Source organism: Pelmatolapia mariae, linkage group LG9 (assembly GCF_036321145.2).
Source record: "Pelmatolapia mariae isolate MD_Pm_ZW linkage group LG9, Pm_UMD_F_2, whole genome shotgun sequence".
In the NCBI taxonomy this organism is placed as follows: Eukaryota; Metazoa; Chordata; class Actinopteri; order Cichliformes; family Cichlidae; genus Pelmatolapia; species Pelmatolapia mariae.
The window spans coordinates 13,350,970-13,364,814 of NC_086235.1; the positions used below are offsets into that span (position 1 = coordinate 13,350,970).

General features: G+C 39.3%; 1 protein-coding gene across 2 annotated transcripts in view; it reads left to right on the forward strand.

The window, feature by feature from the left end:
• Window positions 1-13,845, forward strand: part of gpr158a (G protein-coupled receptor 158a) — an 87,645-nt gene that overhangs the window by 45,317 nt on the left and 28,483 nt on the right. For both annotated transcript variants that reach the window (XM_063483345.1, XM_063483344.1), the window contains exon 5: window positions 2,144-2,212. In XM_063483345.1, coding sequence (XP_063339415.1) covers window positions 2,144-2,212 — 69 coding nt within the window. The remainder of the gene's footprint in view (window positions 1-2,143; window positions 2,213-13,845) is intronic.

Below are 13,845 nucleotides of genomic sequence, written 5' to 3' on the forward strand. Positions count from 1 at the left end.
GCGCCAAATCACAACAACAGTCGCCTCAAGGCGCTTCATGTTGTAAGGTAGACCCTACAATAATGCATACAGAGAAAACTCAACAATCATGGCCTATGGGCAAGCACTTTGGCGACAGTGGGAAGGAAAAACTCCCTTGTAACAGGAAGACACCTCTCTACACTTGCTGGGATCTGCAAACCGTAGCAGACAAACAGGAGATTCAGTTTCATTTCACTACAGGAGCCAACTCAGGTGTGAGACCCTACAATGTTAGAGAGAAAACCTCAACAGTCAGACAACCCAATCAAGTAACCCTTCTGCGACAGTGGGAAGAAAAAACTCCCACAAAAAGCAGAAGGAGACGGGGTGTGTATTGTGTACTTTTCCAGGACAAGAAAAAGTGAGATACCATATGGGGAAAACTGCGACTGCTCCCACTGTTCAGTGTTTACCTGAATACACCGTACAGTGTCTTGTGTTCTGGAACAAAATAAATAAATATATATTCATGTCAAGACACAAAACTTGATTTTGTATGGTTAATATTTCAAACATTTTTTCTTTAGTTTAACGTCTACCTAATTAAATCTCTGAACTTTTCAGCCTCCCATTGCTCCTGTTGTTTCTGTCAGTTAAGTGTCTTAATTACTAGCTTTGAATTGAGCATCAAACATCTGAGGATTAGCCTGAAGATGCTCCACATTCCTGACAAAGGAACTTCTAGCTGCTCTATCTTCCACACCCGAGGACTCTGCCATTACAACGGCTAGAGTTCATCAAAGGATCATTCCCATTATTAAAGCAGATGGATGTTTCAGATACTCCAGGGCTTTGTCATAATTTAAAGACTACTTATATAATTCCAATTAATGTCATTAAACTAAGTTTAAGATTTTGTTTCAAAGTTCTTTGCAGACTTTTCAATTACATTCATGCAATTTAATTAAAATAAGTTTATCTGGTGCACAAAGAGAGCCCTTTTGCTTTCTTTTGCATGTATTTTTAAATGGGTGGCACAGCTGTCCTCTGCTCTCTGAAAGCCCCCCTCAAGCGCCTTGTCAATTAGAGGACGATATGTTGCTAAATATCTTACACAAGAGGTGCACACAAAGCGCCTGCAAATGGTGGATGCTTCTATAAAAAGTGCTTAAGGGAGGAGCTTTTACTTTGCTCTTCTCCTCTTTCAAGTAACGAGGAACAAACCTCCATCCTCTTTAAATCAGCCTTGAGTATTATGACACGCTGTGTGATACATTTTTTAATGTGAATAGAAACTACAGTGCTCTGTACACAAAAGAAAAAACATTTTTATTTTGACATTTTGGATTTTTTTTGGGCTTACAGAATCGCCTAAATGATACCCTGTTTCTGATATATCTTTTAAAAAGTGGGCAGTTATGTACATGTTATTTGGTTTATTTCTGTTTACGACACACACACATCAAAATTAAAGCTGTCCATTAATGTTTTTGTATTAAAAACTGAAAAACTTTCTTCTGCAATCTGTTTGTAATGTAATTGAAGTTGGTCATAGTGACAAACCACCCAACACTACAATTGCTCTTTATGAAGCATTTTAGTCTCTTTGACATCACTATTATGGCCATTGCATGGCTTTGAAATTTGGTTTTGTGGTGGATTTTTCTTCAGTGAAAAGGCCCCAATAAAGCCTCAGTAATAGTTAAGCCTTTGGTTCTTCCTGGAGGATCGGCCAACGACAATTTTCCACCAGCACAGTCTCTCCTGAGCTGCCTTATCCTTTAATGGTTGGTTTAATGGTTTAATGTTGCTCTGTCCACTGCTACAAGTTGATTTTGCTATTGCTATATTTTCTGGTCACCAGACTGAGAGTATTTGGCACAGGTACTGGAAGAATCGGGACTTGGCTGCTGTTGTGGTTCTCTGCATCTCTGCTCTATACAGATTTCAAGTTAAATAATCATAGCTTGATGTGTTGACTGATCTTCCTGGGGCTACAACAACAGCACTAGTCCCACCACCCTGTACTAGTAAAAGATGAACAACTTGAGCTTGTGAATACAATGTCCTTGATACCAGTTGGTTAAACATATTATTCATATTTTTGTGTTCAGATTTTTTAAACATTAAATGGTCCATAAATCAGAAGTTTATTAATTGTCGTGTGTTTGTGTTTCTGCAGAGTATCAGAGCATCAGGTCTTGTCCTGCTGGAGGCCATCCTGTGTGGGGCTCTGCTTCTCTACTTTCCGGTAAGCCTGAGACTCTTGTGAGCTTGTGCATGTGTTGCCGTGCAGCCTTGGATCTCTTCATGCAATCTTTTTTTGAAGTGTTAGCTGATAATCTACATGCCATGCTCCTTTGAGCTGAAAATAAAAATGTTCTCCTTGACTGAAGGCTGGCATTCAGCTCGACCTTCACTTCACACCGTCGCTCATTCATCTAAAGCAAAATCACATATCTGAGAACAAAGTTTCATATCTGCAGCAGCGGCACAAAGTGGGATTGTTTGCCTTGTCAGACAGTGCAAACCCCAGTTCATAAATCACACTGTTCAGGTGTTTTTTTGGTGGCAGCTGAATGGAGCTGTGATAAGCAGGGATTTCACAGCCGAAGTGTGCATGTGATAAAACGGGACTGGCAGAGACTAACATCCCAGGGCTTGTTGGTGACCCCCTGCTAACTGTACACAGAACTGGCCAATGAACCCAGCAGCCTGTCAACACTACCATCTGTTGACCAGCCACTCACGCTGCTTCATACGCATTGTGTTAATTTAAAACCGGCACACAGAATTTATTTTTAGTGTAACCTTTTAAAGACTTTATTATTTATATTTATTCTTAATGCAAACTACCATCATTTAATCCAGTTTCTTTTAACAGTTTTGAACTAAACTTATCATTAATAGTGTCTTGAATTCAAGATTTATTTTTATTTTTAAATTCATTATTTAGTACTTGAGCTTCTGCTACGTCAGCCACACCCAACCCCTGCTGCACTCTCCCATTAACCGATTCATTGATCTATTAATCCATGAATCTACAGATCAATTCTTTCTTTCTTTTTTCTTTGCTTCACACATACATTTAATCGCTTTGCTTTAAAGACACAAGGAATCAAATAATTGTGGAGATACTTTCAAAGAAGACCTACTGTGTTCTTCTCCACCTCCATATTTCTAATCTTGGAATCTACTGCAGCATCATTGCATAATTAACAGTTAAATTTTTTTGTATCTTTGGTATATACGGTCCTGCAGTTCATTCTCTGTCTGAACAAAACCAGGCACTGGTGAACTCATCGGTTTGCTACTGTGGCAGGATCTAACTCCACAGTCTCGGGCTGCAGCTGCTGGTACTCCATGATCTGGTCTGACACTCTAACCAGAACTTGCAGCTGGCTGAAAACTGTTTTATGCTGGTAGTTTACTGAGGCTTCAGATGTTCACTTCAGATATGCCTAAGATGAAATAACAGTATTGGTCCCCTCAATCCAATTGGATTACCAATGCTGGTGTCAATACTGATTCGCCCATACCTACAGTACTGTGCAAAAGTCTCCTCTTCTTTATATTTTGTTTCCAAGGAGTCACATTTTTTTTCTTCATTTTTTAAAGTAGTCTAGAGCAGTAATTTTTCAGGCTTTCCAAAGGCCTTTTAAAGGGCTTATTTGGACATTGTCAGATTTTTTGATTTTCAGTGTTTGTACCTGGTATGGTTTTTTTTTTTTTTTTTTTCAAACATCTGAGTATTTCCAAGTAATTAGAAGCTTAGTGGAGAGACAACTGATACTGTTACAAAGTATATTTTGTATGATTTATTGAAGAAATATGGGTTAGCCTCTTTTTGCACCCACAAACACAGACATAAACACTCTGTTGAAAGTGTGGCTTTTATTGGTTTTTGATTGGAGGGGTTTTTAGTTTTAGGACTCAGAGTCAGATTGAGATGGTCTCTAACCCCCGTTGCATATTTTAAGCACGTTGGTTTTAGAGTCTAAGTTTTTGCCTCACTGGAATCCTCTTGACCTGATTGTTTGAAATGGTGTCCATTTTTAATATGAACAACTTAGACTGTAAAAGGGTATCAATGTGACAGCAACTAAGGGATATAAATAAACATAATGGTCCTATTTTAAGATTTAAAGCTTCTTCATTGTGTTAATGGGCTTTGGAAATGGATTTCTTATAATTCAGGAAGAAATTGAAGTAGAAAATAAGAAACATATTGGATTGTCACTTTTGGTATAAGTTTTGAATAGTGCTAAATAGGAATAAATGTAATTCCACCCATGTAAAATATCCACTGAAGCTGTAAGCTGTGCTACAGACTAAGGCTTTCTTTATTTTACTTACCAAAAAAATAATGTCTAACAGTGTTACGCAATCTATACCAATGAAAATCAATTCAGGTTTATCAGTGACACTGTTCAGCCAGCTTCTGCAGTACCTCATTATTTTTTGCAGATGAACACCCACATGCCATTGATTTACATGAAACCACCATTATGTCTTTCTCCCAGGTGCACGGGGCATTGGCTAATTGTAATTTAGTCGCAATCACGTGGAGATATATGCTTAGCGAAGCAATGCAAAGTAAATGTAATTAAAGCCAACTGATGTAGAGCCGAATAATCAATGCAATTTGCTGTGACAAGATCCTGGAAAGTAATAATGTTTGAAATCTGCAGAGTGAAAGCAAGCCCGGGAGTCAGGTTATTGGTTAGTGAATGAATGAATAGCAGATGATATTCTTGCATCCAGCTGGAGTAGTGATGGCAGCGGAAGCTAAAAATAGATGGCTTGTAAAGAGGCTGTACAAAGGAATTTGACTTTGTAGCTCACTCTGTAAATCCTACCTCATTTAGAGATTACAATGCTTTGAAATGTTCTTGTGGAATAAATGCAGGAGGATTCAGTTTGATCGTCCACCATCAGCCTGAACACGACAGACCTTGTTTTGATAATATATGATATATTGGCCTGATTGTGTGTGTGTGTGTGTGTGTGTGTGTGTGTGTGTGTGTGTGTGTGTGTGTGTGTGTGTGTGTGTGTGTGTGTGTGTGTGTGTGTGTGTGTGTGTGTGTGCGTGTGCAAGGGGAAAGACATCTTTCTGCATGGCACTCTGCAGCATGCTAGATTGATCTCCACCCTGATGCATTTCCATGTCTCCCCTGTGAATCCCACATGAGCCATGGCTGCGAGGGCGAGGCACATCACTCCCAATCTAAATATAGATTCAGAAATATTCCACCGTTGCTGCTGCTGCTTCTATTTTAAATATTTCCACTGTTATTAAGCAGCAGGAGAGCTACATCTCTTTCTGCTCCTGTGGCATTCAGCTTTGTGAAGTAATGCAATTTTTTCCCCCTTTTTTCTCTCCTGGGTGTGTCACATGCAATAACTTCAGTTTTTCCCCCCACTCCCTCCTGCTTTGAGATGAAAGGGGAGGAGGGAGGGACAGACAGTGCAGAGGGAAAGAGGCAAAACTATGGCAGTGCCAAAACTGACTATTTCTGTCTGACTGTGGAGATGGAGAGATGGACACGCATTTGTGAATCACAATGTGATCCTTGGATGAGCTCGCCAGCCCGCTGTTTGCGTCTTTGTGGCTTCTTATTGACGCTGTTGGTGAGGCTTAGATTGGAGCAAAGTGACTGTTTGGATCGGCGCGTTTTCCTTTCAGGTGGAGCCAGGAACACATTCAGATAGGAAACTTGACTTGTAAGGGAGATAGACATGGAAATACAGAAAGCTGCTTTATTGAACATGACTTTACTTATTTTAGTTTTCTACAGCTTCCAGAAGAGAGAGACTCTTCCACATTTGCCTCACTTGTGCTCCATTTACTCATGTTTTCTGTGTGTCACTTTAATCCTTGTTGATGTTCCTTCACTTGTTGTTATTTTCTATCTACCTTCTAGCTTCTGTTGCTCTTAGCAATGCACCTCAGTACTTGTGATGTCAAATATTCAGTACTTGCCTACTCTTTTCCTGGCTTATGTTTTTAGTATATTTAATTACCTAATAACTTAAAGGACGTCAAATTAACAGTTTAGGAGATTTTAGACATTATTTTTGGCCCGTTATTTTCCTATGACCGAATTCATGGGAAATTCACTTTTAGGACTGGGGATGCTGAAAAAGTGGGCAATCCCTACTGAGCTCTATAGATGTGAAGAATTAAGGCCAAGGGACACTAAAGCTCATCTAATAGCTACTACTGATCCAAAGAAACAAACATATCTTCATGATCAAATTCAGGTTATTTACTTGGGTTGAATTAAATCTACTTCCTTTAATTCTTCCACATCTCTGTAGTCAGATATGGAAAAAATGCACATGCATATGCACACACATTAGAAATCACCTTTGCCAAAAGTAAGGTTTCCCCCGCAGAAATCACATCCTTGATTCCTTTACCCACTCAATTCAAGGAAACCCAAGTCTCCCATTGGAGGAAAAAAATAACAAAGCACTGCAGATAACCAGTAACATCCATGTAAATGCATCATATGAAGCTTCTGTTGTTTTCTATTCTGTGTTTACCACTTTACTTTAATTTCACTGCCACCAAAATCTTCTTCTTCTTCATATTTATCTATATTGCCAAAAGTCATCGCTTGTCTGCCTTCATGGATAACTTGACATCCAATTCTTAATCTATAGGAGTTAATATGATGTCAGCCCACCTTTGCAGCTATAACAGCTTCACCTCTTCCAGGAAGACTTTCCACAAGGTTTACGAGTGGGTTTATGGCAATTTTGGACTTATCCTAAAAGTATATTTATGAGGCCAGAGACTGATGTTGGACGAGAAGGCCTGCCTCGCAGTCTCCATTCTAATTCATCCCAAAAGTGTTCTATCAGGTTGAGGTCAGGACAATCAGGTGCAGGCCAGACGAGTTGTTCCACACCAAAGTCGCTCATATAGGTCTTTATGGACCTGGCTTTGTGCACTGACACACAGTCATGTTGGAACAGGAAGGGGCTGACTTATCTGCAAACACTACCCAACTAAAACTACAAATTTCACTAACTAGCAGGAGTGAAACTGCCATGCTGGTTGAGAATGTTTATCTTCAGAATGAAAGTTGTGCCTTATCTCTGCAACCAACCTATTTCAAAAGGTGCAACATTTACTTTAGTAAAGACAAAGGGTCTTTGTTTAGTGTTTGCACTGCACTTCTGTACTTTTCAGTTTCAATACTGCTCATTTAGTATTTGCAGACAAGTTGGCATCTCGAATGCAAACCATAGACAACTTTAGCAATCTGCTAGAGAAACGATCAAATCCAAGAAGGCTTTTTGGTGTAGCACTGTATACCTTCTTGCAACCAATTTCATCTAGTGACAGCCAACAAGAACTTGCCAAGCCGTTGTAGGGAAAACACTTTTTTTTTTCAACAACTGGTGGTTGCTGACTGGTCTCCTGACCTATGTGACTGGGGTGTTACTTAAAAAAATCTGCCAAAACCTCACTGTGAAAGTTCCAAATGCTTTTCACAATCCAGTTGTGAAAGAGTGTCTCAAGAGTTTCACTTCCTGACTAAATAAATATTAAAAGAAAAAAGAAGAAAAAGAAAAATGCGTTTAACCATAATAGAAGAGATTATAGTCCTCTACCTTCTACTCAGTCGTTTTGTTGGGGGCAAAGTAGAGAATCTATAGAGTCCCCATGTTTTCCACCACTGGTCTTTTTGGTATTACTCCCTTTTCCCCATCCCTGTCTTTCCACCTGTCCAATCTCGGCATTGTCTTTGTGCCAAGGAGGGCCAAGGTGCCGCCTCATTCCAACTTAGGGGTTTTGCCATGCATGGCAGGACGAAGCCATGCCTTCACAGCACATCAGGGGGCTAATGAGAAACAGTATGGCCAGAGGATAATGGATCCTGACCTGACAGGCCATGAAACACAGTCTGCCACCCGTTAGTCTGCCTTTCTCTGCTCTGCTTGCCATCCAAGTTGCTCTGACACTTTCAATCTGACTTGAGTGGATCTGGAGAGTTGTTTTGTGCATGTGCAGCCTTCCCTTCATACTCTACTTCCTTTCCTCTTTCTGAAAAATCCAGAGGAGTCTCCCACAGCATACAGAGACTAAGCTGAGGATGCGTTGCTGTAGCTCAAGTGCTCCTACTTGCTTGAGCAGAGAGACAAGAACTATGAGAGAGTGGGGAAAAAAAGAGAGTTGTATGACATGCAGGCAGGCTATTTCCTCTGATATGTCTCATTGTGTCCTAGCAAGATGGGAATATCTCTCTCTGAGGTCGTAACTGGTGATGAGAAGGGAAGGGAATGTGGGAGGTGGGTGCAAGTCAGCTCCAGTCTTGACTGAGCAGAGGCTGAGCTGGATGTAATTTACACTCAGCCCACCTCAGGGAGCGGCGGGAGGAGAAGAAACCATTACCTCCCTCCAGAAAGCTGCCCTTCCCATGTGGCAGTGTCAGCTTTCATATAAAAATGGATCCATTGCTATTACAACACCCCACCTCTCTTCTGCTTCCACCTCCCACCGCAGCTCCCTCCCACTCTCTCATACCGAAGGTGTTTCGTAGATTAGAAATAGAAGGGTCGGGGAATGAGCAGGAGATCATGGCCGGACAAAGTGGGGCATGGGCGGACCGCATGGCTGTCACCATTTCATGTCAAAACATTAAAAGTAGCGTGAGAGCTTTGTTGTGACAGAATGATTCCCGAGGCTGCACAATCCCATTCTCTACTCAGATGGAGACAGACACACTAAATGGCTGAAAGTCATTTTTCTCCCTGGTAGCAGTTTCCAAAGAAACTGTGATAACAAAAGGCTGAAATTCGGCACTGTCTGTTCTTTTGACTGGAACTGGCTAATGTTTTTAGCGCTTGGTGTTAGTCGTTTTTGAACCTAAATTGTGATGTGTTTATACTCCATAATTGACAGATGACTAATATATGATGTTGTATTTCTGCACTTTCATTTCGGTAAGTGCTCCATTAGGATGATGTTGCTCTTATACCCATCATCGCTGGCAACCCTGAAAATAATTCAAACTGTAATTTTGTATTATGCAAAGTTTGTTGCTGGCTATTTTTTTTTTAAATCTGTTAATAAATAGTAAGACCTTTACAGTATGAAGCTATCTAACAATGATTCAGCAAACACTGCTGTGACTACAGTAAAACTGCTCAAAAACTAACATTAATCTTCATGTGAGATTAACATCAGCTGATGGGTTGGCTCTTATCTCTTGATACCTTTACACACAGTCATGTATAGCGTTTTAATTAAACTGCTTCAGCTATGCAAAGTTGCTGTGCTCTGCAAGCTGCTTTGCAACATACCATGTTCCCAGCGCATATTTCATTCTGCATCCGATGGCGTCTGTTGTGATTGATATCTGCTCAAGTTTGTGCTGAGGTATTTCCTGGAGAGACAGGAGGTCTGAGAATGGAGACATAGCTCTAATACAAATATCTGAATTTTATTTAATGTAATAACTATGGAGAACAACAGGTTATATATCTGGTTTAGTCGTAGTCCTCACAGGTCTCACTCGGGCAAAATGTCTATCCATTCATCCTTTTTCTTAAATGCTCATCCAATTCAGGTTCGTATGCAGACTGTGGAGCACCATAAAGAGGTCACCAGTCTATCACAGGTTAAATGACAAACAGGAATTAACAGGAAAACACAACAAAAACTAAACTTAAATAGCACACTCCATAAACACTAAACTAGAACTGAAGTAAGGACCCACTCAGCTTAATAATAACAATTAGAAATCTAGAGTTTAAGAATATGAAACACAAACTAGGAGCACTTAAACGTGAAACAACCCTCAACAAAGCCCACGAGTCCCACAGACCATAACAGTAACAGACAAAATATTGTGCGGTCTGAGCCCAGCACATATGGAAGCTTTTTTCCACTACTGGAATTTAATAGTTTTTTCCATCTGTAAGTCAAAATGTCAGGTTAGTATATTGAAATTTTGACTTACAGTAATAACTAATGAGACACTAAATCAAAATTTTGAGTTATATCACTTTTTGGGCAGCTTCAGTTGCCTCAAGGTGCTTTATATTGTAATGTAATATAAAGCACCTCTCTACAATACTACAGAGAAAACGCCAACAATCAGATGGCCCCCTATGAGCAAGCGCTTTAGCGACAGTGGGAAGGAAAAACTTCCTTTAAACAGGAAGAAACCATTGGCAGAACCAGGCTCAAGGAGGGGCGACCATCTGCCGTGAGCAGTTGGGGGTGAAGGGAGGAAGAAAGCACAAAAGACATTCATTTACAACAGCAAAAAATGGTGATCATTTAGTTGGTTGACTGTGTGAGTTACTGTGAGCTACAGAGCTCCTCAGTGTCTTTTAGCTCATTGTTTTGGTTTTTATAGTCTCACTGATTTAACCAGAATCCAACAATTAGCAGTTTTTATACAAACTGCTATCATAAACCCATTTATGGTTCCTGCCCCGCGTAATGGTGGAAAATGCTAGCAAAATGCTGGTGAACACATGGGCAACCCAACCGAGTCAATGCCGGACTTACAATGATCAGATGGGACTCGCAGTCCATGCTAATGTTGTGTCATGTTTGCTGAATGTGTAAATAAATTATTTGCTAACATGCTAGCAATATCCTCTTTACAAGGTCACGTTATGCAAATGTGGAGTTTACAGCTTGTTTTTCTGTCTTGAAATGGACAAAAAATCATGTTATATTGTTATAATATAAATCATGTTATAATGCATGTTATAACACAGAAAGGGTAACTTCACATGTAGAAAAATGACTTTAGATTCAAAGGTGATTAGTGTCACTGGTGCTTTCTTTATCTTCTCAGAGCAGGACCGATCAATGTGAATGTGTCAGTGTTTTGCACGGTTGCTGCCCTATAACCTGAAAACTTCCTCTAAATGCTTCATAAGAACTCAGCTCAGTAATAATTTGGTCTCTGCATTTAAGCAGCCATTATTTTGTGAAGACAGAGGATTTTAAAAACATAAGAAAACAGACCACAGTTAATTTTTGCTCTCTGCTCTTTAGTGAAAGCAGTATACTGATTTAATGGCACAAAGGGAGAGGTCTGTCGTCCCCTGCGATCAATATCCTGTGGCATCCTGACCTTCACAAGAAGGTGGATCAATCCCTAAAGCTTTCACCTTTTGCACCAAACACCCTGCACCTATGCATTTGCATTTTTATTGTCTGCACATAACAACTTAATTACACACTCCTGCTTCTCGGAGTGCTTCTTCTAACTGCATTAGTCTGATAAAAGAATCCACCCACTTCCTTTTTTTAAGTGTTATTTGCTGAATATCTCTTTTTTGCCCTGCAGCGAGAGCTAATTATCCAAAGCGTCCTAGCACTAAATGATTTTTGCTACACTCTGTGGGGCATCTAGTTTGGGTGTCATATTTTTGTTGTGGGTGTATAGCCATTCTTACATGAAGCCTTCGGGGAATGAAAAGTGCTAAAGTTTGTGTTAAAAGTTTGCTATGACAGGTTCTGTTTACATTTACAGGATAAAACTGACATCTTCAGTTAAGGTCACATTAAGGTCTGAATATCCAAAAGCAAAACCTGAGTACCGCAAAACCTATTGTACAGTAACCTGTACAAATGGTAGTAATGACATATTACATAATAATGTTGTTTTTGTCTTATTTTAATAAGCCTTCTCAAGCAGTTTCTAACCTGCAGATTCATTTTCTCCTATTGTTTACATCCATGTTTACTTGCCAGAATAGCCTTTTCTTCCCTGATATTGTTGCTACTGTGCTGCTTTTTAAGACATTCACTGACTATTACCTGAATGTGAAACATCACAACAAAAATGTGCAGAAACCATTATACTGGCAAATAGCTTATATCCTCCAGTATGTTAGGCCAACCCACCAATATATCAGTTAGGCTCTAAAACACACAGACATTCATACATTTAATGCTTTATTCTGTGAATTTTAAGCCTTTTTTATTTATCACACACATTCTCACATACAGATGGATGAATCAGGCTTCAGTATATTGCCCAGAGACACTTTGAAATGCTGACTGGAACAGCTGGGCATCAAAGCAGACGACCCACTCAATCTCCTGAGCCACAGTTGATTCCAGTCTAGCGACACTTGTAATGTTTAGAGATTTTTCAGGTAAAGAATGAGCTAGAAATATGAGATATAGCCTGAATTATGGATTTGAAGATTTCTTACAGCTCTAATTAATAGAATATGAATTATTAGTTTAGCTGGCTATTATTTGTTACCTAAACATGAATGTGAAGGGACAGTAGTGAGTGCAAACTGTGTTTTTTCTACTCAAAATAACAAGACATTTTTCCCGTTTAACCCCAAATTATAGCCCCTTTTGCAAAAGTTAACCTCACACGTGAGTTCAGACTCCTTTGTTAAATTCTTTGGATTTTATTGTAGAACAAATATCACACAGACTATCTGCAGCTTTTGAGTGGTGACACATAACAAAACTTCAAAGAATGTTAAAGTAGCCAACATTACAATAGCTCCCTGGAAAGCTGATGCTCCCACCACAGCTGGCCGGCTTGCGTCACCGTCCTATCAACAGGGACACTTTCTGGTGGGTAACCAACCCAGTGAATCTCAGTGTGGAAGCCAGCTGGTGGGTGCTGAAATGAGAGATGATTAGGAATGAGAGATAACCGCAAATTAAGTGACTGAGTGTTGATTGAATCACTAAGTGGGTGAGTGAATCTTGCTTGTGTCATGTTTGTCTGCGCTTTCAGTCTCCCATAGCTCCTTACTGTTCAACATAGATCTTCTTAGTTCAACATAGATATAATATATAATAATACATCATATATTTTGTCCCATGCCTGTTTCTATTGTCAGTTCTTATCATTTTTCTATTTAATCATTATAATTTTCTAAATAGGCTTTTAGGAGAAATGTGCTAAATGTCATGCCATCAACATTTAAGTGGAAAAGAAAGAATACAATATAGATATCCTCAACTGCACTAAAAGGTAATCCAAATAAACACAGTGCATTGACCATAAGGTTGCTCTCTTCAAATTCATTTCAAAAGCAGACCCATAGCCTCGTCCACCATAACTGAAAAACTCAAAAAACTGTTTTAGTAGTTGTTATGAATCATCTGCCTTGCCCTTACTAAGGCTACGTCCAAACATACACAGGTATTTTGGAAAACTGAGATTTTTTTCCTTTTCGTTTAAAAAAAAAAAAAATCCCAAATCCCATTTCTGAAAAATATCTCTAAGATCTCTAAGATTATCAGCAACAGTATTTTGTCTATATCCGCCATTGTAGAAATTCATCTCAGGTAATAACGTGACGAAGAACAGCGTGACGTCAAAAAAGGCGCACAGCTTTGATGTTGCGTGACTAAATCTCAGTTTTCCTCGTCCACATGTAAATGCATAAACTGAGTTTTTTGAAAATCTCCACCCTGGCAGGAGTTTTTAAAAATCTCCATTTTCAGTAATCCAAAACGCCGTTTACGTGTGGACAAAAGGCCCAAACTGATAGAAAAAGCTGTGTTTTCAAAAATACCGTGTAGGTGTGGACGTAGCCTTTCTCAGACTTTTTTTTTTAAATCTGATTTACTTGTTCAGTATAGATTAAGTAATTATTCTAGGTAATATTAACACCCATCTTTATGAAGAATATCACAGCCTCAACACTGCAATAAAATTGCAATAACCTGTCCTGACATATAGCATAGAAACTTAACATTTAACATTAATCCCTAAAAACATTTGTCTGAATATTTTAATAACATTCAGATGTACAATGTTTTATGTTACAAAACACTAGGCTCTAGCAAATAAATTTCAATACAGTAGATGCCTTTGTTTCTGCAAATGCTATAACTGAACTATGGAAGCGATTCCTCCATGG